The sequence below is a fragment of the Watersipora subatra genome, chromosome 1 (genome assembly GCF_963576615.1).
Source record: "Watersipora subatra chromosome 1, tzWatSuba1.1, whole genome shotgun sequence".
NCBI classification, from domain to species: Eukaryota; Metazoa; Bryozoa; class Gymnolaemata; order Cheilostomatida; family Watersiporidae; genus Watersipora; species Watersipora subatra.
The window spans coordinates 16,840,170-16,867,762 of record NC_088708.1 but is presented as its reverse complement, the minus strand read 5'-3'; the positions used below and the strand labels follow the sequence as shown (position 1 = coordinate 16,867,762).

Here is a 27,593-nt window from a genome sequence, read left to right as displayed (position 1 = left end):
TTTACCAGATAACTTCAATATATACCAGATAACCTTAATATATACCAGGTAATCTGAATATTTACCAGGTAACCATAATATTTACCAAGTAACCTCAATATATACCAGGTAACCTCAATATGTACCAGGTAACCTCAATATTTACCAGGTAACCTCAATATATACCAGATAACCTTAATATTTACCAGGTCACCTTAATATATACCAGGTAACCTCAATATTTACCAGGTAACCTCAATATATACCAGATAACCTTAATATTTACCAGGTAACCTTAATATATACCAGGTAACCTCAATACAATGAAAGACACCAGATGAATAATAGCGCACCATCAGTTATTGATTGTTGAGTTAGCTAAGTCTTGCACTGGTGCAGATATGGTTGTTCTATGTTTAATATGCATGTGTTTTTATGAACATCTAAACTAGGTCTCAAGAATCTATCAAAAACCTTTTGTTTTATTCTAATTTGATGCCGCATTTTTATTCAAATAGAACAATTACATAACTATTCTATTTATATTTTATCATATTAGAAATAATATATAAATCAATTTCATGCAACCCTTATTGGCAACAACAAAAAATTTTTACTACCTGCAGGGTATTCAGTGCACTCTTTCAGGACTCTTAGGTTCATGTTCAATGAAGTGGCTGGAAATGACTGAATTTATGCAAATATCTTATATAGAATATTATCTACACTTGTTCAAATGAACTGAACTTGAAGCTATGAAATCTTCAGAAAATGGTAGAGAAAAAGTGCACGATTGTGCATAAAGGCTCAAATGTTGCTGGATACCTTTGATGTTAGTAAGTGCTGGATAGGGCTATTCAACTTAAGATAGCAAGAAATCGTGTTTTTTCCTTACTGTAACCACATAAAGCCAGGTGTAGCAGAACCATTAGAAATTAGATCAAAGAGTGCTTACTTGACGAAACAGCTGCTGAACGCTTGGATACATTAGCAACAGAAGAACTTGTAGTTAGAGGGATTGTATTAATCCAGCCAGAAGGCGCTCGGCTATGTGAATAGGCAGCAGGACCACTAGTTGAATCTATCCTGTCCAGCTCAAAGGCAAGGGGAGCTTCTATAACAACACATGACTGGCTAGCTCTACAGATAATCATGCCGCTGCAAGGATTGAAGCTGGCGAGCAAAGCCTTGGTCATCTAAGGAGTCACAACAGAGGATATGAGAGCAAGCCAAAAAACATGCTGAGCAGACTAAATGTACACATTGTATCCCCTCATCCCTCTCTTTTATCACAAGGATAACACATGATTACAACATACATACCGTAAAACCTCTATTTGAATGCCATGGCACTTTATTTTCAACCCTTCCCTTAGAGTGGCGTTTTATTAGAGATGAGGGTCAAATAGAGGGTGGTGTTATATTTTCCAAATAGCTCGTCAGAATTTTGGGAAACTAAATTAACCCTTTTACGGGCGAAGCAAATGTCACCTATATTTTGCACACTCCTTCGAGCAGGGCGACATTAACCCTTTTGGGTGAAATAAGTCTGCTATAACTTACCCCAACTTGTCGTGGATTTCTAAATAAACATGCCTTTGAAAGCTGAAAAATGTCTCTATCAGTTAATACCTATTGCTTGCAATTAACCTGTAAGAACCTTATAGCGTGCATTGCAATTTGTTGGAGCTTTTAATTTTTTTATTTCATTCTAAATTGGAAAGTATATCTTATAACTATATTTAACAATGTTGCATTAAAGCTCATGGCACTCATTGATATGTTTGTTACAGCTTGCAGCCAAAACTGGATTTTTATGTGCAATAGAAGATCGATCCACTGTTAGCCGAGTTTAGATAACCGCTATGATGCTATCAACTAATATGCTATCGGTTTGCAAATTTATAAGTTATATAATTACAATAAAAACAATAATCTTGCAAATGCTACTAACGTATATTCAAGAACAAGTGACATAAACAAACCATACTTAAAATACATGCAGAAACAAAAATTGACACTTTTGAAACAAAAATATTTGCATCGTTTGCTTGTTGTTGCTCTCATATGGAATCATTTTATCTTCTTTTGGCTGTCCAATACCTTTCACAGTGTCTTCTGACCTCAACTCTTTTGAGGTGAGAAGACTCACCTCAAAAGGTGATATCAGTATACTACAGGCGTTGGTATTAGTAAACTACAGGTGAAGGTAGCAAAAAACTACAGGTGCAGGTATCAGGTGCGTAGGTAATTATATCAGGACAAAAGTATGCACAGCAGCTTTGGACTCACCCTTGGGTGTATTTTTGTAATACTTTTTTTCAGCCTGAGTCATCTGCCAGAACTTGATGATGACCATGATGTCTTCCTTTAAAACCTGTCCTTTGATCAGGGGAAACCGTGGCTTCACACTACCAAAAAACACAATCTTTATATATAAATCTCAGCGTTTGTCTATCTGTCGTTCGTCTGTCCAGCTATAGCGATAATGTTTTAGGAACAAAATATCCGCTTTGAGGATTTGATCTCGGATCTAATCCACTACACAACGATGTCCAGTTGACCGTATCAATGAATGATTTTGATGATGTTCATTGCATCAGTTAAAATATGCTTAAAGTGCTTGAGGTTATTAGCTAGCACGGTTGATCATTAAGCTGGCTTCAAACACGCCTATTGTATTAGTAAAGATTTATACTACTAGCTGATCAGATGAGTTAATCATTGAGTAATTATTTGGGTAGCACTTGGCTAGTAATAATGTACGAAAGTATTTAATGGTTCAACAGACAACACGGATGCAATGCTAGCAGCTATGTGTAAATGGTAGAGTGCAGAATAAATGAGAAACAAACCTGAAGTAGTCGAGGGCAGTTGAGTAGACCCGTTCTCTGAGTACGCACCTGCATGCAGCACTTGATATAGTGTTGCCTAAAGGAAACACGACAATACTTCATAAAAACATTGGTAATACTGTTTGAGAAATAAGAATTTCAACAGCAGACATGCCTGAAATATGCCTTGGTTGAAAATGTCACTGCCCAGTGGCAAGTGAAACTTGCCAACTGGAGAAATGCCGGTTAGATGTCATTTCTGTCACCACCGGTGGCTTTTTTGGTAATTGAACTCCAACCTGTAGTGTGCAGGTCAAGTGTTCTAGAATCTAGACCATAGATGCTCAGAGTACCATAATAAATTTTTGAATCACGCCTAGCAGTCTGTGTTACCCTAGCAGTCTGCGTTACACAACGTCACTTAAGCCTGGTTCCCATATCGATTGCGATACTCCGGCGGTAACTTGCGCAGCAAAACGTTTGCGACGTTAGGCTCGGCGGCATATGTTCACATATAAGCTGCATCGCTAAACATAATCGCGTAATCAAATAAAATGTTCGCTAGCCATGCCGTTTCTATAATGGTGACCTTCACCCGTACAGTGCACTTCGGGAAGGTTTTGTCTGCGGCCTTTTGCAAAATTTGAATAGCGCTAAACTATTGCGATGCTGCCGGCAACTACCGACGGTAACTACCGACGGTCCTCGGTGGTACCCGGCACGTAGGTTCCCATTTCACCGCTAATAGCCTGCGGTGCTGTCGCCAGTGCTTTGCGACGTATATGGGAACCAGTCTTTAGGCTTCTTCTCCCGCAATACAGATATGTAGCCTACTACCTTACATAAATTAGTCATTGGCAATGTGCCAGGCTAATAGCAAGTGGCAAGCAACTACATTAGCTGCCACTGTTTATAAGCTGTTCTTTACCTACATGTATATACCCTTTCTATAAGCTGCACCCGTGCAACACCGGACATTCGGCTAGTATGCTATGAAAGCTAAAGCAACAGTGGCATAATGGAAACTTTCTATTCACAGCCATTTCTGAGAGTCGAAGCAAATTTCTAAAATCTACCCATAATTATTGTATACCACGCTGCCATCTGATACGTTTGGGTGCAGCATGTTTTAAGCTGTGACCAATACACTTAAGCTGAAGTAGAATGAAAACTAAACTTACTCTGTAGCAGAGAGAGTCCGATGCTTAACAGCATAGCCCGAGTTCCCAAAGCATTCACATGCCTAGATATCTGGCTCACCGGACGTCCCACATTGATGGATAATGAGCGATGGATGATGACACAGAATATATCTACTTGCGCTTGACTACAATACTTGGATACTTCCACCCTCTCTGACAAGAACTGCAAAAGTTAATATACGGTAAATACAACCTATGCTACTGATATTCAACCTGTAACGACGACACGGCACTTGTGATAAACACGTGTGATACTTGAAGCACCGATATAAACCTGCCTTATTCACTATGTTTCCATGATGCGCAGTGCTTCGGAGTTGCGCTATCTCCGAATCATGGAAACGGCGTCTTCGCACTGAAATCACTGCGCACTGATCAGTGCGAAGCCAGTGCAAATTCGCAGCAAGGAAACAGCGACTGCGCAGTGGCTGCGCATAGCTCTCATGCCGTGGAGAAGGATTCTTCGAGGGCCATAAACTAGTACAAAGGTTGTCCTGCTAATCTTGTTTTTTTACTATTCTTCCGATCTTCTTTCACCTAAATTTAATTATGGTCTGCATTCACGAGGATGATGAGGTGATTACTTTCCTGGACTTTGTTATCGATGCCAACACTTTTCGAAAAATAGGTGGCAAGTCCTAAATTAACGTTTAAATAATATATTACTTAAAAATACTTATTAAAAATATATTACTATGTAAAAATTGTTTTAAGGTTTGTAAAACCTTGTGAATGTGTATTGTAAAAAAAGTATAATGACGACAGAATCATAAAAAGACCGTTTATGACGTTCGGTATCCGTGATCGATTCTATTTCCCCATCAGGCGATTCGATTTATACAATTTCTCTTCTCTGGCTAATTTGCGGTATTTGCTGAAAACCACTGCGCAGCATGGAAACGTACAATCCCCTCGACTTCGGAGGGGGCTGCTTCGCAGTACTGCGCACCATGGAAACATAGTGATTGAGCTCCCATGTCAATGGTGCAGATTTCAAGTTGGTGTTTCTCGTATTACATGGGCGTATGAAAAGTATCATGCCAGTAATGAAAGTTTGATGTCAGATATTACATGAGTGACGCAGGTGACATGTTGGCAGGTGACAGGTGACATTTTGACTCAGCATGAGATGAAGCATACACTGCTTATATTAAATCTTCACCACTGACAGAAGCCTGCATAACCAAAATAATAAAAAGACATCCCCACTGACAACGGCACTGCTGTCATGGCACCAGCGATGCCGTCCTGGTACCCACAACGCTAACATGACATCTGCACGACTGGCATGAGATGATGACATGACACCTGCGACACTGTCATGACACCTGCGTTACTGACAAGATATCTGCGGCACTGACAAATACCCGCGACACCGACATGACACTTACGACACTGACATGACACCTATGACACTGACATGACACCTATGACACCGACATGACGCCTACGACACCGACATGACACCTGCAACACTTACATGACACCTACGACACTTACATGACACCTGCAACACTTACATGACACCTGCAACACTTACATGACACCTGCAACACTTACATGACACCTACACCAAATGATATTTACTATATTTCATTGTCAAACGAGCTACTGAAGAGACCTAACAGCTAGCATCGATAATGACTGCCCTGATCCTGTCTCTCTACAGATTTGATTTGTAGTAGAATATAATTGAAGACAATACAATAGCTGAAGCAAGTAGTCTGCTGCAAATCTAATAGTCAAGTTTATCACTGCAATAGCATTTGCAATGCTCTATTGTAAATCATTTGGCAGGAATTTATTCCGGAAGCAAAAATGCCTTCCAAAATTAAAAAAATCTTATTAATCATAAATTAGGTACAAACAGGTGTTGAGAATTAGCAAAGAGTAAATTTAATGTCAGCGTATCTCAATCATAGATCTAGGGCTAATATTAAGACATTTAATCGCTGTAATAATTCATTGCCGCTTCATATTACACACCTAATTATTGATCTATTGTTGTGGTTGTTGCTGGGAACTGGCCCAAATAGTCAATAAAACAAGGAGAGCTCATAGTAACAGGAGCTTGGCAAACACTTCTCCAAACAGAAATTACCTAACAAAAGGACTGTAAACATAACTCCAACTAGCATTCAATAATAAACGCAGTGTGCTGTTCTCTCGATAGCCCACTGGCGCTAAGATGTTTTTCTATGACTACAGCAAGTCTTGAGAAAGAATTATTTAAGGACAACAAAAGATTCTATTAAAAATCCTTCCATTTAGCTAAAATGGTAAGAACATAAATCTATCACGTGTTGAAACAATAAACTAATAGTTCGATAGTTTCCAGTGATAGACAGACGCAACACACTAAATGCAGTACTAACAATTGTAAACGGCTTGTACATAACGTACACTATCAGCCACTCAATTAAATGCATTGGATGAATATTGGAAAATGAATTATTAAATGAAATAGTTAGTTTTGGTGCAGACGCATCTAATTTGTAAGTAATAAAGCTATACTTCCTAGCCAGTTTATTTGAACAAACTGTTGTGGCTAAAACCAACAACTAAGAGAAACACAGACATCAACAAAGACACTGTCTGATCATGCACAAATGCGAAGGTTAGTTGCTCACTGACCAGGTTTCAGTGTCTGAGACAAGTACTGAGCCTATAGTACAAGAACTATCAAAAACTATTTATCAATGCCACAACCTTGAGGCTGCTTGTCCATTCTTACATCCAAGATCAGTATTCAAAGCTTACGATGGAATTTTTGTAAATATTTGCTATGAAACTGTCACTTCCTTCTGAAGGCAATTTTGTTCTTATTACAGTCATATTTATATCTGGTATCGATTTTACAGTAAAAACCCCGTTAGACTGTTTTACAGTAAACACCCAGTTAGACTGTTTAACAGTAAACACCCTGTTAAACTGTTTTACATTAAACATCCTGTTAGACTGTTTTACAGTAAACACCCTGTTAGACTGTTTTACAGTAAACACCCAAAAGTTGTTAGACATCTTAAACATGTCACAAGAGTCTCCAGAAACATTTTCACTTTCCTGGCGCTTATTTTCTTGGCTATTCTGGTACAGCAACAAAACCAGTTAAATTAGTGTCCAGGTTAAACAGACAGCAACACATACCCATAGGCATTTGTATCTATTGTTACTCGAATACACATCAACTATAGTCAGGCCTTTGCTAACACAAACCAACAAAGAACACTAACAAACACCTCAGAACTGACAGTTACAAACCTCCACCTGAGGTGAGAGCATGATGATGAAATAACGCTTGCTTACCTTCAGCCAGATCCTGTGCGCTGCCACATCAGGCTGTTTGATTTCCGGAACATTCTCATCACTAGCCATGAGAGGATTTACCTCCTCCTCATCGGCAGCAAATATGCCAAGTCTTCGGTCTATTGTATACTGCCATGCTGCCGCCATCTCTTGAATGAACTAGAAATAACAAATTTAAAATGCTGATCAGTGTTTCGCTGATGTGCAAAGTATGTAACTGGTACAAGCTGTTATGAAAGAAATTCTATGAGAAATTCAAGATAAGGCCCGAGACTAATTATATATTGCCATAAACAGCACAGCAAAAAGATTAAATAAACATACTATTGTATTGCTAGGAAATACAAAAGACTGTTCCGCCTGCACTACCTGTCATCTAATTTTAACTACATTACAGATGCCAAAACTAGTAGTCTAGAACATACCTCGATGGTTAGGTCTGATCGAGCGCCTAATAACCACACCCAACATGCTACACACGTCTCCATATTAGCCTCAGTGAAGTTTCTCACTGGCGCCCAGCATATCACATGCAGAAGCTGTCTGTGGGAGTTACTCGCTGTTGGCTTAAGACTCGTTAGGAGGGCACAAATCCTGAATAGGCACTGAGCTAAGTTCTCAGGTTCTAAAAGCATGCAAGGAATATTCTCTAACAGGTTGAAGAACAATCAAATAGATGCAAACAGAACCAAACAGCGTCGAATACTTTTCATGAGAAAAAGGTTTTGCGCCGGCAGAGCATAGCAATGGTTTTGTCATTAAGCTTACCATTCGTATCCTCAGCATCAGATAAGTTCTCCAGCAAACGTTGTTTCAACATGTCCATATTTCCCTGAAATGCAGCTTTCATGCCAACAATTTCTCCCATGTAACGAGATCTGATGTTGAAATGAACCATGAACTGTGAAGCACCGGTTATATTTTTTCCCTGTGAAAGAAACAGAACAACACTCTCGACCATGATCCTGAGGACTACGTACATACACATGGTTATCCCCACACGGTGAATCATATTGGGCCTCCATAGCGCACTGCATAAGCAACCAGCTCTCAGCTAAACATGCATAAGGTTGCCAGGTTTGTGTGGATGTTAGCCTTATTTCTGAACTTTTGCTTTGTCTTCATGACAGGTTCGTACCTGGTTGCACCCACATTTATTAATAATCTAAAGCAAACTTCAAGTAGAGATAAATCTACTTCATCATTAGATCTAAATACATGTATATCTAAATATAAAACCATGCAAGACAAACATACATAAATCTGGATAATTTTCACTAAAGTATTTATGCTAAGCTGCCATACAGCAATGGTGTAGTGACATGTGGTTGCGCCAGTGCCGAAACACTACGCTGGTCTGACAAGCAAATCACGTTTCCATAGTTTTCTATTGTTGAGTAATGGTTGTGCGACGCATAACACGTCTGCATATGAAACAAAAAAAGAGCAAGACCTATGCACACGCGCAGGTGCGACATGGCTGGTCGCTAAGGCCATTTCCATAATACAAAGATGGCGCATTGCACAGGTGTTCTGCTTCCAAACAGCGATACTGAATCACAACATAATGAGAGGGACACTGCTGTTTCCATGAAGGCATCAAATAAAGGTGCATTGTTATGCTATTGCTGTATGGAAATTTAGTATCAGTTATACTGCTTAAAAGACTACAAACTCCAAAACTTCCAGACTGGAAACGCCAAGCCCTAGATAAGGTTAACCAGCTTTAGGTAAGCAACGGAACAGTCCACAATGCTTGGAAAAGCCAAACCCATGCTTGGCTGTTGCAAACTCTTTCGCGGATGGTGATCAACTTCACACGAGGAATCATAGAATGGCAGTGAAACACAAAAAAATACTCGTTTGGCTTACATGATTCATCAGCAAAACTGAAGCTATGCGATGCAGCAATAACATGGCAGCAATAACAATGCGGCAATGACATTGCAGCAATAACAATGCAGCAATGACATTGCAGCAATAACATTACAGCAATGACATGGCAGCAATAACAATGCAATAATAAAAAAACACTAATAATAATGCAATAGGTAACATAAATGCAACTGTAGTGGTAGAATATAATACAAGCCATTAGAACAATGCAATGGAGCAAACTTGAGGAAGGAGGCAGTAGCTTACCTTCCGCAGGTAGAGCTAGGTAGTAAAACTTAGGCCAGTTAATAACGATGTGTCTGCCAATGTGTCAGAATTTTTGCAGTTTGTAACACTGGAAATTTGGTTCTTATGAAACTGACAACCGACATGGCGGCAATCCGAATTCTCAAATTCCTTGACAGACAGCACAACCAGCTATGTGTGTGGCAAATATGTAGTTTAAATGCATTAAATGTTCTCTTCACCAAATAACATAGACATTAACTTTCTTTTCCAAGCATATAGTAAAAGAAGAGTTTAAAAATAGGACACGTCAATCGAGCAAGTGAGGCCATCTCAAGTACTCCCGGGAGCATAAGGGAGCTTCAATAATATGGCGTCTGGCCACTCACTTCAGAAAAAAATCCTAAAAAACTTCGCAGTATTTTTAAAGAGGTTTGTTACAAATACCATTATTGAACCATGTTTTTCTCTCCATCGGCAGATATTTTTAATTTACTTTCCTCTGTATAACTGACAACAAAATTAGAAAAATGGAAACTAACAATGAAAAGTAACGGTCTACTACAGCTGAGCAGTTGAAAACTCCTGGTATAGAAAACATAATACGGTATTTCTAACAATATTAAAATAACCTCAGCGCTAGACCTGCAATAATGCTATAGAGAAGAGGGCCCTGGTTTGCACCGACTCTGTATAATAAAACTGGCCGGCTGAGAGAACTCACCTGAATGTTGGTAGGGCTGTTAGAGTAGCCGGCATGAGAGAGAACGCTGCCGGTAGCAGGCATGAGTCCTGTCTGACTCGTGAGATGCACGCAAGACTCAATCTCCATAAGGTACTCGATTAGAATAGAGCGGACCGATTGAGGAGCCCAGCTCATTGCCTCTCGCAGAACACCGGCGCATCGCTCTGAGTAGTCTTGAATGGTTTGCTGTAAACGTTTTCATTTGTAGTTATTACGAAAATAACTCTAGCAAAAACTCGCTCACAAGCTGAACATTGACATGGAAATCGTCAAGATATATTTTGTTTTTAAATATGCAGTAATACTAGTGGAGTATGCTCAACTAGTTTACCAACAATGTTGATAGCGAGCAGACGATTGCTTACGTACACTCCTAACTATACTTCGGTTGCATCATGCCCAGCTAGTTGATGGTTCTCAGTGTGCAATAACCTGTCGGCTTCTTATTTCAATTAACCAATTTTTGAAACTACAAATTTACATAACTACAAATTTTACCTCATAAAAGCTGATCGTCTAACATCTAATCCATAAGTCCGTTCCAGCTGGTGACATTAACATTTGATTTCATAGAATGATTAGGTTTCGAGAAATGAGATTCAAATAATAAAACTTATGACTTTAAAAAAATATAACTCCTTCATAGCGCAACATGAAGCAGAAACCTTTGAACTGACATGTTTCAATTGTGAATGTATAGTTCATTGTGTAGATGACTAGAGACCAATCGTTTTCAGTAACCATGAAACAAGTTCAGTGATGGTTTACAGTAACTCTACTCAGCGATTGTTTGACCTTTGACATGCAGTTCAGAATATAAATTATAACCCTATAAAAGCCCAAGACTTCATTCAACAATTAATTTTGTAATGAGCAGTCACCTGTCGATTAGAAAGATTGTCATGGATTCTGAGGCAAAATGGAGTACCAGGGATCTGAACGCTAGGCGCTTCCTTATGAGGGTCAGAGTTCAAGGTCTGGCCCAAACACTGCAGAATATCCAGCATGGTTTTAAGCACCTGCAATTATGACGTGACTTTAATTAGATCACATCTGTAAAACTGCTTCATATGACAACACTTGCATAGGAGACAACTCCTACATAAGCAAATTCTAAAAATTGTTCTGGCCAGTTTGAATTCTAGCAATTTAAGTAACTGCTTATAAATTATTTTTGTTTGAAACAAAATTGAGTAAAATGAGCAGTTAGACGAACTAATTACAAGAGCATGCATATTTCTATAATTTTGAAACTGCAAATGAAGTCAAAAATATGCCAAATCAATTTAGTTTTTTTTTCTGGGTTTTTCATGTACATGAGCAACATAACGGGGAGATATGACAAATGCATAAAGCTTAGACAAGGATTAAATTGATTTTTTATCACCACTTTAAAACAGTTTCAAAAAGTAAAATCTTTAGAAAAATGTCTTTTCCTGTAAAAAGAAGACACTACCCAAAAATTCAAAAGCTACTGCATCTTCAGCACCCACCTGCCCATTCCACAGCAGATGTGGATGCCTGTCGACCAACCCAGACAGGTACTTGTCAGCTACTCTCCTAATTTTTTTGTGAACGCTGTTAAACTGCACAAGCAAGAAGTGAGCATGGAAGACAAGGTCACTCTCTATCCTGCTGTCTTGTGGCTGAAGTGAAAACAGAATTTCATGTAGAAATTATAACAATCCTGACACACAATGAATAAAATGGGAATGATGAATAATTTTGTGACCAAGCAGGAATTACTGGCCAATCACTTGGCACAAGACTGCATCGGATATTGACCAAAGTTCAGTCAAGCTATATTGTGAAAAATTCTATCTAAAAACTGACAATTGCTTTCTCTCTAACTATGTATACAGCGAAAACAAACAGCTAAAGGCCTAACGATCCTAAGAAATAGGAAAGCAACTCCAACATAGTACAGAAACTCACAATTTAATTAATTCAAGCTCTGCTGGCAAAGAGAAACCAAACACCAGTCTAACTATGACAGCAGTTGCATTGTACACCAAAGATAGCTTGTCAGTAATTTATGTTATGGAACAGTCCAAGCATGACTTCCAACAAAACGAGATTTGACAATAAAAAGACAGAAAGTCTTCATTAGCAAGCTAACGCTGAGCATTGTTAAAGATTAAGGTTATCTCCATTAATCAACTATCCAACAGCATTACTTATACACAAAGAACAAGGGAAAGGTCGAATATTAGTTCTAGTAACATCACAAAAATTAGAAAGGAAGCCTCTCCAAACGTTACCTTACGCGAGGCCAGCTATAACATAATAATACTTGCAACATAATGGGAAGCAAATAGGTGCGTTAAAATGATCTGAATTACTAACTAGAACTCAATATTGCGACATTACATGAATTCAGGTTTTGTACAGGTCATCGGTTTCATATATTTAACAAACGCTAAGATGTGGTGATAAAAATCCTCCATGGATGTGGCACAGAAACAAAGTTTAAACATTTGCAAATATAATTATGAAAAAAAATTGAAATCAACTCTTGAAACAGGTATTATTATTAGTATTGCATTATTTATCATTTTGTTTTTAAATTCAGTGTCAGTATAGAACATAGTTGGACGCTAATTAATTCTCCTAACCACTAATAGTGATCAAAGCAGTGATGCTCTGCAGTGCCATCAAGTTTGCTTAACGCCCTAGGACACTTACGTATTTGCCTCATCTAACTTTCGCGTTTCTGTGGAGTCATGCTCTCGCGAAAATTTCATGAGTGAAACTAAACTATCATAACGAACAAGCACAAACGCGGAATTAAATAGCTTTGTTCATTGATAGTCCAGGAAACAAATGGCAGCAAGCGATCAAATGGCATTATTGATCTCGGCCACACAATTCTACCTGCGGTTTACAATTACAAACTAGTCGCAAATTGAAAATTTTTTTATTACCAGTGAACCAAACCTGAGGAATCTAATTAAGTTTGTTCCACTGCATTTATTTTCACATCACTATATTTTCGCACTCATCAGAGCTGCGAAATTAAGTTGCAGCGAAATTTTACTCTGTATGCTACTCACGAAACTACGTAAATACTAGCGAAATATAAGTGTCCTAGGGTATCGCTAAATAATCAAGTCTGTGACGGCTTCTCATGATATTATGATGATATTTAAAACATTTCAAAGGTCAGCAAAGCTTATAAATAATCAGTTTCCATGATTTTTCAGTTAAACGTGTTTAAATCTTATACAAAATTTTCCATGTTCAATTGATCAATTTATTGCATGATAATCTTATTGAAAACATTCCTTAGGCAGCTTTGAAATATGTAATCTGTAGTACTATAACATATATTAGCAGACATGAGAAGCCAAGAGAAAAAATAAAGACGTTTTGTGTTGGTTTGCAAAAATTTTAATAATCATTTGTCACAGTTTTTTGAAGCTAGGGGATCCTATATAAACAACAATTGTAAGACCCAGGATGGTACCATGTGAAACAAGTGTGTCAATATACAATATTAGCTACCAACGCGGGATATGAGTAAAAGCTAGGCTATATTCACCCCCTGATGAAATACATGGCCATAGATAGAATAGTTAGTACATATCTATAATAGACCATCAGTATGCTGTCATGGTAATAACGCTTGCGCAGTTATTAAAATTGCTATAGTTTTGCTGAAGGAAAAAAGCACTAAAAGTTAACAATAGTAAAATAATTTAGGCTCATGAAATAAATCCAACAATATGAACCCTACAGCAGGTATAATCAGCTAAAGGAATAGCTAAAAGGTTTAATGGAGGGTTTCAACTGACCCCAGCGACCTTGACATATCTGTAGCAAATAAGAATATTTCTATTTCAAATAACCATATAAATAGTTATTTGAGTGTAGGCCCATCATTATCACTTGATAGCGAAGCTCAAATAAAATCAGCTCACGCTGAAAATGAACAAAATGGAACCGATATTGTGTTCACTAAGAATCAACTCGTTCAGACAATCAGCAAGGTACCAGCTTCCTTTCTACCAACATAGACCAACAGGTTTTTTAACCACACTGCCTACAGGTTGACTACGCAAACGATATATTTCGACAGTCTATCATCAGCATAAAACTTCTCTCCAATGACTGTGACCTCGATAACTGCAAAACTTTATTTATCCTCCATTCCTATGGCTATATCTCTCAGGCAAACTAGACACAACCCTCCATTTCTATGGATATATCCCTCAGGCTAACTAGATACAACTCTCCATTCCTATGAATATATCCCTCAGGCTAACTGAATATATCCCTCAGGCTAACTAGACATAATTCTCCATTCCTATGGATATATACCTCAGGCTAACTAGACACAATCAACCTTCCATTCTTATGGATATATCTCTCAGGCAAACTAGACACAACCCTCCATTTCTATGGATATATCCCTCAATCTAACTAAACACAACCCTCCATTTCTATGGATATATACCTCAGGCTAATTAGACACAATCAACCCTCCAATCCTATGGATATATCTCTCAGGCTAACTAGACGCAACCCTCCATTTCTATAGATATATCCCTCAGGCTAACTAGACAGTCCTCCATTCCTATGGATATATACCTCAGGCTAACTAGACACAACCCTCCATTCCTATGGATATATCCCTCAGACTAACTAGACACAAACCTCCATTTCTATGGATATATCCTCAGGCTAACTAAACACAACCCTCCATTCCTATGGATATATACCTCAGGCTAATTAGACACAATCAACCCTCCAATCCTATGGATATATCTCTCAGGCTAACTAGACACAACCCTCCATTTCTATAGATATATCCCTCAGGCTAACTAGACAGTCCTCCATTCCTATGGATATATACCTCAAGCTAACTAGACACAACCCTCCATTCCTATGAATACATCCCTCAGACTAACTAGACACAAACCTCCATTTCTATGGATATATCTCTCAGGCTAACTAGACACAACCCTCCATTCCTATGGATATATCCCTCAGGCTAATTAGAAGAAACCCTCCATTCCTATGGATATATATCTCAGACTAATTAGACACAATCCTCCATTCCTATGGATATATCTCTCAGGCAAACTAGACATAACCCTCCATTTATATGAATATATCCCTCAGGCTAACTAGACACAACCCTCCATTCCTATGGATATATACCTCAGGCTAATTAGACACAACCCTCCATTTCTATGGATATATCCTCAGGCTAATTAGACACAATCAATCCTCCATTCCTATGGATATATACCTCAGGCTAACTAGACATAACCCTCCATTTATATGAATATATCCCTCAGGCTAACTAGACACAACCCTCCATTCCTATGGATATATACCTCAGGCTAATTAGACACAATCAACCCTCCATTCCTATGGATATATACCTCAGGCTAACTAGACACAGTCCTCCATTTCCATGGATATATCCCTCAGGCTAACTAAACAGTCCTCCATTCCTATGGATATATACCTTAGGCGAACGAGACACAACCCTCCATTCCTATGGATATATCCATCAGGCTAACTTGACACAATACCTTAGAGGACATTTTATTGAGGAACTTTTTGAAGGCCTCATCAGTGATGCAGCGAATGCATTGCCACATGTTGGTCTTGTCATTGTAAATATTAGAGTCCTCAAGGTAACGAAAGAGACATTGATAAGCTCGTGGATCACTCGAATGTACCACCCTACAAAGAAAATTCATAGAAACAATCCATAGAAACAAATATAAGATTCTACAATCTTGCATAATATTTAAAGACATTTCATTAAAGAACACAAGGTTAATTATATAAACTTCATGGATTTTCAAATTTTTTTATAGCAATGTAGCAATATTTGCAGCAATGTCTAACAATTGCAGTGACAAGTTCTCCGACATACTTTATCTATTAAAATCAAAGTGATAACCAGATACTAAAAATAAATACAATATTTAAAGAAGCAGTGAAGTTGCTGACCTGAGAGTTTCCAGTTTGTAGACAGCCAACAGGTAGAGACACTGGTTAAAATTCATCCTGTTGACAAAGGGTGCCACATCTTGAGGGTGCCCCAGCTGGTGTATAATGTTCAGTCTCAGCTCTACTACCTCAGTCTATGCAACAGAAGCAGTTGAGAGAAATTTAACTAAGTTATCACGCAACTGCTCATAGACTTACACATCCCGAGTGACTTCTCAATTGAGTAACTAAAATGAGTATAAAAATTACAGCTCGTGTTCTTTCGTAATCAGCAATTAATGCATCAAAGCATGCACCAGAAGTGATGTCATGAGAGATGTTCTGGACTCTTCTAGCACAGATTGGACCATTACCTCCCATTCCGCGATTTATTGAGAGATTGATGTTGATATTCATGTAAAAAGAACAATAATAACAGGACTCAAAATGAAGCTTGGCTCTAATAAGCTTCCTATTACGACAAATAAACATTCCATCTGCAGCAAGAATACCAATGCTCCCACTAAAATATCATAAAAATTAGTGTAAATGCGAAATTTGTGCAATAATACGACCATAAACTGAACAGACATGATGGCCCCTCCTACCGAAGCAACGTCGTCCTCCTTAATGGCGGTGGTATAAAGTAGTTCAGACCTGAGATGTTCCCTAGATATGAGCATGGGAGAGCGGGTGGCGATCAGACACACTCCGTTGTACCACTCCGAGGGCCAAAGACCTACATGAGAACAAGGTATATAAATCAAACAAAGGAAATCTGTAATTGTTAAGAATAATCAAGGTTTAATAGGAGAGCAACTTCAGGGATGCTTGAGGGCTATTACTAGAACTTTATGAAACGAATAAACTTAATAGCTAAAGCATCAATCTAGGAGAAAAAAACATCGAAAGCTTTACTATAATAAGAGCCGTATCCATCCGTCAGTCTGAAGCCACGGTTAGAGGTTAAGAAAAATAATTGCTTTCAAAGAGATTCAAACTCATGATTTTCAGGGTGGAAGTTTGACACTCCACCACCTGCGCTATATGCCACCCGCGTTATATGCCACCTGCGTTATATGCCACCTGCGCTATATGCCACCTGCGCTATATGACACCTGCGCTATATGCCACATACGCTATATGCCACATACGCTATATGCCACCCGCGCTATATGCCACCCGCGCTATATGCCATCCGCGCTATATGCCATCCGCGCTATATGCCACCTGCGCTATATGACACCTGCGCTATATGCCACATACGCTATATGCCACATACGCTATATGCCACCCGCGCTATATGCCATCCGCGCTATATGCCATCCGCGCTATATGCCATCCGCGCTATATGCCACCTGCGCTATATGACACCTGCGCTATATGCCACATACGCTATATGCCACCCGCGCTATATGCCATCCACGCTATATGCCACCTGGGCTAATTGCAAAATAATTGTACAGTTAGTTATTACACCTAACGATCAGTCACGGCGCACTGGAATGCCAGGGTACTAGCAACAAATAAATAATACACAAATCTCTACTTACTATTGCCTTAACACACGATTGTTTCAACATGCGACACAAAGTTCTGGCAAATATTCGACTTAACACCCGACATAATTCTCAACATACCGGTATGATGTTCAAAGTTTATTAGAGCATCGCAGTTTCCTAAGTTAAAAAGAAGAGGCTGGTGAATGGTGATAATTGAAGAAAAAGTATATAATAGAAAATAGAAATATAAGTATTTAAACTATGTCAGGCTAAACTTCACCTCAGAGCTCATGTTAATTATTTCTACCTCTGAGGCTACCCATCAGCAAGCCTGCACTTCCCTTCTCATGGCACTTAGGAAAAGTAACAACAAAATCTTGAATCTTTTTATTATAAAGTTGCTTTTTACAAAGTTGTACATGAAGCATTTTGTTAAATGCCATGTGTAATTATTTTCAGTATTTATTAAGAGGTCATCAAAGGTTTGTGGGGTATCAAACAAATTAAATGAATTACAGTGTTTCCTCGAGGGAAATTTTTCACCATATAATTACATATGGTAAAAACCACATTACCATATTTTACCATATGATGGTCTTAACATCTCGATGCAGGTATTGACGTGATTTGACTTGGGTGTAAAGGTAGACTGTACAAAGAATCGAAGTGAACCTTATAGAAGTACTATCAAGTCATGTTTGTGGACCATTACTACAGATGTCCATAGTCGCACTATAGTGATGCAGCAGATTATGTGATTAAGGATAAACTATGTCTTACCATCCTCTTTTGCAAAACCCATGATGCTAGCATAGAACCAAAAGTCTCTGAAGAGCTTGTGCAATCTCGGCTTGGGCTCCTTGATATAAGGCAGTCTTTCAAGCAGTTTCGCTATAATAGGTATTAAAACTCCAAGATTTCCTGCACTTCCTGTAGCCTAATAAAAGAGAAACCAGGGTTAACAACAGAATATAAGGTATATCCATGTACAACAAGAATAATAAAATAAATAAATGCATTTGAGAAAGCTGAAAACTGGGCAGCCTCAAACTTGATAGAATCAGTTGTGATTTTCAGCATTTTAGAATATAAATTACATCCAAGCGCAATGATGATTACAAAATAAAACAATATATATTTGAACAACTCAAAAATTCGTGTCAAACCCAAATATCGGTGACCTTGAACATTTTTAGCAAAGTCAGCGTCTCCCGAAGAGCTGTAGTACCTAAGGATAAGATTAGTATATGTTTGAACTAAAGTGGCAGGAATAGCATAAACTACCAATGGTCATCATTTTCAAAGTTTAAAAATGGGACAAAAGCTGCTCACTTTAAGTGCATTTGAAGTTTTCACCGAGTGCTGCTTGACATCCAGTCCTAGCTGTACGAAGAGCTCGAGCAGTCTGATAAGAAAGTCCATGAGGTCTCCATCCCCTTGCATCTTTTCAGCAATCATTTGAAAGGAGACAATGATCTTGCTTGCGACTGACTTATACTTTTGGACATTTCCTGCACAGATCAAGCATTGAGAAAGAATGAGCAGTTGAAGAAGGCATGTAATAGGCATTGAATACTATATTATTATATAATTTATATTATTATATATGATATATTTATATTATTATATAATATTATTATATATTAGATTATATTAAATACGACATAAATACCAAAAAGGTGACTGCTATTTTAGATGGTAGATGATAACATCTAGCACGAAACCAACTGCAAATTTTTATGGAGTTGTATTCTCTATACGTGGTAATAGTCATAAAATAAGATAAACACAACTGAGAGCAACTCCATAAAACTGATTATTAGGTAATTTGGTAACAGCGGTGGAAGCACGAGCAGAAGCAATTAAAAAGAAAGTCAAGATTATGCAGGGCTATAAAAGACAATTATAAATAATATTGTAACAAAATAAAATCATCAATGACTAAATTTTTGACTTCATTGTAGATTATATTTAGCATAACATTACTAACTTGGCTAATCAACTCAATATCCAGTGACCATGAAAACCTGAGCATTACATCCACTACAGACTACAATATCAGTAAAAGAAGCCAACTTTGTAAATATTATAAAAGATAACAAGACAATAGCACAGAATTAACTTGCTGAAGGAAATTTGAAAAACTATTTCAACTTGGATTTTTTATATTTGTGTCGAAACAAAATTTAATTTGCCCCTTTGACAATCATGCGCTACTCATGAATTCTAGATGTGCGGAAAATTGACTTTTTTGCTACAGTAGCAGTTGGTATAACGCCATAAAACAAAAATTTGGTACAATTCAGGTGATTTCAACTTCAAAGGTTAGCTACAAATATAAGATTATACAATCTTGCATAATATTTAAAGGTATTTTATTGAAGAATACAAAAAAGGAAGTTATATAAAAATCATTGATTTTCAAAATGTTTTTTATAGCAATGTAGCAATATCTGCAACAATCACTTCTACCTATTCTAGTAAACACAATAATTTTAGCGATGCACAACTTAAGTTCAATTCGGCAACAGAGCAGCCAAATTGAGCTTCTTTATTGATTATCTTTAATACTTTGATCCGTATTAAAAATAATCAATAATATCTAGGAACTGTAGACAAGGTCCTACACAAATATCAGATCTGAAAATATGACATGGATAATTGAAAAAATACTCTTTTTAAAAGCCAATTAAACAGAAATAAAATGCAATTAACTGTTAGCAATCAATTGTACCGCTGTCATACCAGTTTAAATTCAGGCAAAAGATGTTTATATATGCACTAGCAAGATGCTACAATCATTAGCGTAATCAGTCAATCAGACACACGAGAATCTCATACCCACCAGAGTCTGTAGACAAGCAGAATACATTTACTGGAAGTCATACACGGAATTTCGCTGAATGTCTCATAAGATTAGACAGATATTAAATAGTGTGTCTTGTATGTACTTGATACAGAGATGGATACTCATGCTAGAAATATACTAATGTATTAGTGTTATAAATTTAACTGCAAGTAAAGACAAACAACTGACTATTACAGCGAGATAAGACAATTGACACGTAAGTTTAAGCCAAAGAGAGTTGACATATGCCCAAGTGCTATCAAAGGTCAAAACGGAAAGTCAAATGTATTATGAGACTCGAGATGACTCACTGACCTGGAGGATGATAGGCTTGGCTGCTCTCTACACAAACTCTGGTGAACATCTGCATGATTTCAGGGTACACAGCGGGCTGTAAGTATAAAATATGATCTCTTTGCAAAAATATTTTTCACAACCATGAGCACAATGAACTCTAAATTTATGGTCTATACAACTATTTAAGTTCAGATTAAAACAGGAAAAAATCTAATGGTTATTTTTAGCATAATAATAAAATTACACCGCAGATTAATTTTGTCTAATCCAATCAAAGTGTTGGATGTTGGATTAACACCCTTTCGGAGGCATTTTAATCCAACATCTGAAAATTCATGAATACTGCAGACCACATTATAACTTCAACTCATTCACTCATGCTATAAAATGATTCCGCAAAAAATATTTCTGTTCATCGGTTTGTTCTATGACCGGGTCCATAAATAAATGAGTAGCGATTATGTTTCTAAGGTTTTTGTAGTATTGCTGCTAATAAATACCCCATTTGATTTCTGAAAACCATGATAGCGTTGAATTATATTGTCAAATTAAAAAGCAAAAGGAGCTGTAATAGTATAACACCGTGCTATCATACTTAAGAGCATTAAATCATTACAACGTTCATACATACTGCTAGTGCTAGTACTTACACATCCTGCTATGACAATTTCAGCAAGTTGTGCAACAATCATTGAATCGAGGACTGAGGGAGGGCTGCAGAATCTTTGCTGAAATATCTGAAGTACACACTCAGCAGTGCGTCTGTTCTGAGTATATCGAAGGTTCACCCCGATGTATCCCAGAGTCAGAATGGCGTTAGTAGAGATGAGCTGCGATTCCCTACAATATTTCATGGCTATGATTGACAAATAAAATACCAAATTGTTTTGTACAGAAGGGAGTTGCAAAGGAAAGAAATGAAAACTATTGAAAGTATGTATAGTAGCTTTTAAATGCGATTTGTATGCTTGGCTTCAATAGCTTAGATTTAGTCAAGTGAAATTGAAAATTGTGAAATAACCAAAAAATTTTAAAACTCAAGTGAAGTTGTATTTCCCTGCCACATTTAACAGATCGTACCACCTAGCGATACAAAAGTAGATTAGGTACTTTTCTTGAAACACCTGCTGACTGTTGACAATATAGATGATATTCATGTATATGATAGGTTGCATGGGTCTTAAGACACCTGCAGACTGTTGACAATATAGATGATATTCATGTATATGATAGGTTGCATTTGTCTTTAGACACCTGAAGAGTGTTGACACTACTATAGATGATATTCATGTATATGATAGGTTGCATGGGTCTTGAGACACCTGCAGACTGTTGACACTATAGATGATATTCATGTATAAACATAAGATTACTCTGGTGTGACTCTAAGTGAAACTATAAAAGTGATACAGGTTGATACATGTAACTGCAAATTTTTACATGGCTTTTAGCACCAGCTACAGTTACAGCGTTTCTATCAAAGATCTCCCTACATTATACCTGTCACTGTCATCCGCTGTGTAGAGCCGGTTAGACAGGGAAGATAGAAAAGCCTGTATGCAATCTTTATCTACCTTCAGACCTGATCTCAAAGCTCTACAAAAAGAAAAAAACAAGCTTATAGAATGAAAAGTCAGTTTGCTATACAACAAACTTACTGTGGCCTTTCAAACTACGTCAAGTATTTGTAAGAGAGAGTACCAAGTGTTTAAGAAAATATCAGAGTTTTGCCATAGACCCTTATTTTTAGAATATAACCTACTTTACAGTGGTCTCAAACAACTTTACAAAGATCGACAATAGTAAAATAATTAGGATTTATTTATAGCATACAGAACCAACTAACATGCAGACGTTCTTCATGGCGATATTGCGCAGTTGATCGAAGGCATCAGTAATCTTATTAACAACAGCAGAAGAAGGAAAAGATTTGTCTTGTTTTTCTGTAGGCTGAGTCTTCAAGGCAGCGCTCTGTTGGCTGGAGGCCTTCTGCTGCTTTAGAGCTTCTGAATGGCGATTGAGTCTGTCGAGGATGGGGGAGGGCAAGACTAGGAACTCCCGTAATATTGTGACGACATTGTTAGCAAGTGCTGGGAACTTGTCGGCCAATGACCCAAGTATCTAAAAGTATATGTTGGTGGTAAATCAATGCTAAAATTAGCGAATAAAAGTGCAAATATTTGCTAAAAGCGCGAATAACACGGTGAGAATTTCAACACAACAACAGCTGACGAGTCTTATGCTAATCAATAGGAGACTTCAGTAATTGATAATTTTCAGCCTTCCTTTGCAATAGAACGTTAGCAATAAGATTTGAATGAGAAGCCCATCTGTATTATCAAAAAGCCTATGAGGCTGATCCATAGCAGCCTAGCCTATGAAAACCATTTTAGCTTATGAAAGTCTACATACGTTAATTCAATGTATATACTACATCTATGGTATACATATATACCTAATATTGGCATAAATGTTACACCTATGTAATGTAGTCTATCTCATCATAACACATACTGCATCAAAGGCATACCATATTATTATTATAACATGCATGCTACATATCATGGATGTAACATATATGCTACAGTTTAACATGTGATATACATAATTACTTGACAGTAATACCCAAGCTGCATTAATGGCATATCATATATCTCATCACAACATTCATGCTAAATCTATGACATAAGATCTATATTATCATAACATTATATGTATACCATCGTAATACATGTGCTAAATCTATGACACGTCTTATTATCATAAAATATATGCTAGGTCTATGACATGCATTATTGTCATAGCACACATTCAAACTCCATGTCTATGGCATATGTTATCATCACAACACACATGCTGTTTTTATAAAAAATAGTAGTAAGATTGACCAACTTCGAGACAAGTCGTAATGACAGGCATCTGCGAGAGAGTGTACTTGAGGTTGTAGTTTCCACTCAACTTCTCCCCGATACGGTGGAGTAGAACCGTGTCAGCATCTGCCACACAAACCATATTCCACTTGCCAACATTTCTATACATGAGCTGAGCTGCTTAAAACCTCGGATGGTAATGAATGAAAATTAAGCTGGGTTGTTAATTAATAAAATTATTTAAGTTGCTTTGATACCACTTCATCCCTTTAATCGCTCGGCACTGCTGTCAACTGGCAGATTTGAAATTATAAAACATCTAAAATACATTATACCGAATATAAATCACATCCAGATTATCCATTTTAAAAGCCATTATTTCCACCAAAATCTTGTTAGACAAGTTTTCCTGTGAAAGCCTGCCATTAAGATCAACATGGCAGGCTTTAAGGCAACCATATCAGTTACCGGCTAAGAAAAATACTAGCGACAACACTACTCACCCGTCTCGTCACTCATTGTCCAAAGCACGAGCTGCACGCTGACGGAGGTGTTTTGCGCAGCGAGTTCGGCAAAGTTAATCTTAACGGGCTCGGGTGTAGAGCTGCCGGCCTGAGCAGGCTTGACAGAACTGTCTGTGAAGCTGGTGTAGAAGATTCGCTTGGCAAAAACTGAAACTTGCTTGACAAAGTCGGCCTTCATAGCTAGTAAAACATTAGAGCAACATTGGTAAGGTTGACTGACATACACGAGAAGTACTCTTTGAATATATAAACATGTCTGGCTTTAATCAGACAGCTGGATATCCAAATAACTACTCCTGGTAAAATTACCTCCATAGAACAACTGTTCCCATAGGACAACTGCCCCTGCCTAAACAATAAAATTTAAAAAAATTTTAATTTTATGAATGGCGAGCATGACAAAAGACTTTGAAAGTTGCCATTTGATAGAATTCTGAGATATATAGCATATGGTTTACAGTTTCAGTTCAAGAGAGAGGGAATAGGGGTCAGTTCTTTTTTATTTTACGTATAAAATAAAAAAGCTTTTTATTTTATACGTAAAATAAAAAGTCACAAATAAGCTTCATTTTACCACATTCACCCTCGACAAACTCCGTGATGGGCGATAATGGTGTGTCCGAATACCGATGTCATGATTATTAGTAAAAAAAGGGATTATAACTTTTCATTTTGTTCTACATTATTATTGCATTTTGAAAGGAAAAATAAAAATATTCTTTAAACTTATTATTCAAGAAATGGGCAATTGTCCTTTGGGCGCACTTGTCCTACGGGGGCACTTGTCCTACGGGGGGCACTTGTCCCACAGGAGCAGTTGTCCGAGGCAGTTGTTCTAGAACTAGACAGCTGGTATGAGAAGAAAATAAACATAACATGTAGAGTACAAACCTTTTTGATAGCAAAGGACATCGCGGAGCATTGAGACAAGTGTAAGTGAGAGCAAAGAACCATAACTTTTGTAGCGCAGTTTGTTAGCAGAGCCCTGATTGGTTACATTGTATTCGATGAGCATCTCATCCAGCTTAGAAGGTATTCCCGATAGTAAAAGTTCCTTGCACTACAGATGCAAAACACACTGATAATGATGTTATTTCCTTTTTTGCAGCAGCGCGAGACGACTGCCTCACTTCAGCCATAAGCATATCAACCGACTAGCCAGACACCAGCCATATCATGTAATGGCTTCTCTTAACCCTTTCTCTTAGGTGTTTATTTTAGGGCTGACTTTGCATGATGCTAAGCTTATTTTACAACAACTCGGGCCGCAGAGTATTGAACAACCTTGAGACGCATATAATCAGTTGGTTATAAATAATCAGGTTTGGCCAATGTTAAAAATTTAGCTAAACAACATGTAATATGATGCCTTCTACAGAAATATCACAAGAGAGCTCGGTCATAAACAGTGCAAACCTCATGGGATATTTCCCTGACATCCAAGCTTACTTTTAAATATCTACTAGCAACATCTACACACCTCTGCAGTCTATATGATACTTCACACTAGGATGTGATTTTTATATAAATTGCTCGCTGCACATTACCAGAGTGAAGACGATACGAAGCTGATCCGCATTGAGCACGATGTGCCGCCTGTCGTGGCTCTCAGCATAGCCTTCCATTGCGTCCGACAAGCAGGAGCCAACCTGCAAAAATAGGTAAATGAAGGGGTTGCTATGGTGTTGCTATGATAAACAAACTAAGAATTAAATGAGCAACTATGAGAGACTATCTTATGTCGCTCTCATTCTCCTCAACAGGTACATACTCGTGTCAGTTACTTATGAACACTAAAGAACTTCTACCTTCACGCAGAAGACAAAGCTGTTCGAATCTTATCTAAATAAGAGAATGGTAAAACAAAATTGCCATTAATTGAAATGGTATTAAAATCTGTCTACTCGTCATATATGAAACAAAAAACTGCACTGATACTTATTTCTACTTTAAGCATAACCACACACTGAACTAAACTGTATAGTTTATATTAGCCTTTTTAGAGGTAAAATAATAATTTGCACCTCGGAGAAAAAACGGGTCGTGAGATCAAGAGAACCGTCTGATTTACTCTTGCGAGGCAGTTTTCTATCAGCGGGCTGAGTCTTACGATCTGACCCGATAGGCTTGGACCCACGCTGACACGGGAAAAGCCGAGGGAAGATAAGAGGACTTGTGTCTCTACCACACGCCCTCACTGTGCCAAGGAAAACGGGCACTAGAATCTGACATACTCGGTCTACAACAAATACCTATTTTAGCAGTGTTGACTGTGAACCTAAAACTTAAAATTGGAGAGTTACAAAAAAAGACCGTAGACCACTAATTAGGTGATTGGTTAACAAAAGTAACCATATCTGCTTGGCAAATAAGTTTTTTAGAGCTACAGTATTCACACTAAGATGAATTTGCCAACATTTTGAAAAACAGATTTTCCCTAACAAAAAAAGGCATGAATCACTGCAGTGTAGCTTTGTTGCAACGAGCGCAGATGTTTGGTTGTATTTCTCAAAGTAATTCAAATTAGCAGATGATATTAACTAAGGCCATATTACAACCGCCTCTCCAATTGACATACATATTGCAAGAGCCCGCTATTCAGATCAGAAATTAGTACACGAGTGAGTAACTACCGATTGTTAGTGGTTGTCAATTGCAATGAGTTGCTTAGTGAAACTGCCACTTACAATTGCCTCAGCATACAAATTTTCTAACATGCGGTGTAAAGCCTGAATAAGTATTTGCCTCTACACAGAATTTCTAACAGCACTGTATGGTGCTTGAAGTTTCTCGGTGCATCGCAATGAAGCAAAAAATGGTGAAAAGGTTCACGCTGAAAGTTAATGAAAATTTAGCAAAAAATTATAAAAAACAATGTCTAGTTTGTGAAAGCTTTACACACTCATTTCTTTGATTGCTATTTGTATATACTGACGAGTTATCGTAAGGTCTGGACTGCAGAATAAATTAAACGGATTACGGCGTAATCTCATGCGAATACTTGATTCAACATAACAGTTTTACACACAAAGAAAATTCCAGAACACATCAAATTTGTATATAGAGGCTCCATTACAATAATATAGAAGTTGTATTGATTGCGAGTAGCAATGATTCACCTTTGGAGCTGTTTCCTTTCTGGAGTAATTTGGAGATGGCTTCCAACAACTCCAATTGAGCGGATAATATCTACAAGAATTCAAGAAAACAACGTGTCTAGTTACCTTGACACGCAGAAGCTAACTAACGGGCGTGTCTAGTTACCTTGACACGCAGAAGCTAACTAACGGGTGCAATTATCTCAGACTCAGATTTAATCAATAGTGAAAGTGTTAAAAAAAAATGACTTACACTTTGCTGTCTGGCGATATCCTCTGACAGGGAAATAACATCACAAAGAAGACAGTTGAGTGAGA

General features: G+C 37.7%; 1 protein-coding gene across 1 annotated transcript in view; it reads right to left on the bottom strand.

Moving 5' to 3' along the window:
• LOC137404356 (phosphatidylinositol 4-kinase alpha-like) overlaps positions 1-26,294 on the bottom strand; it is a 51,166-nt gene extending 24,872 nt beyond the window's left edge. The window contains exons 1-24 of the mRNA XM_068090556.1: positions 26,202-26,294; positions 25,725-25,826; positions 25,069-25,237; positions 24,157-24,357; positions 23,676-23,779; positions 22,630-22,904; positions 22,284-22,379; positions 21,434-21,623; positions 20,802-20,877; positions 18,971-19,149; positions 18,419-18,575; positions 16,745-16,875; positions 16,158-16,291; positions 15,731-15,884; positions 11,681-11,833; positions 11,069-11,206; positions 10,167-10,373; positions 8,090-8,249; positions 7,747-7,946; positions 7,322-7,480; positions 3,995-4,178; positions 2,835-2,910; positions 2,272-2,390; positions 935-1,093 (exon numbers count right to left, since the gene is read on the bottom strand). Coding sequence (XP_067946657.1) covers positions 935-1,093; positions 2,272-2,390; positions 2,835-2,910; positions 3,995-4,178; positions 7,322-7,480; positions 7,747-7,946; positions 8,090-8,249; positions 10,167-10,373; positions 11,069-11,206; positions 11,681-11,833; positions 15,731-15,884; positions 16,158-16,291; positions 16,745-16,875; positions 18,419-18,575; positions 18,971-19,149; positions 20,802-20,877; positions 21,434-21,623; positions 22,284-22,379; positions 22,630-22,904; positions 23,676-23,779; positions 24,157-24,357; positions 25,069-25,237; positions 25,725-25,802 — 3,499 coding nt within the window. The 5' untranslated portion in view covers positions 25,803-25,826; positions 26,202-26,294. The remainder of the gene's footprint in view (positions 1-934; positions 1,094-2,271; positions 2,391-2,834; positions 2,911-3,994; positions 4,179-7,321; positions 7,481-7,746; positions 7,947-8,089; positions 8,250-10,166; positions 10,374-11,068; positions 11,207-11,680; positions 11,834-15,730; positions 15,885-16,157; positions 16,292-16,744; positions 16,876-18,418; positions 18,576-18,970; positions 19,150-20,801; positions 20,878-21,433; positions 21,624-22,283; positions 22,380-22,629; positions 22,905-23,675; positions 23,780-24,156; positions 24,358-25,068; positions 25,238-25,724; positions 25,827-26,201) is intronic.
• Between the last annotated feature and the right edge of the window lie 1,299 nt (positions 26,295-27,593).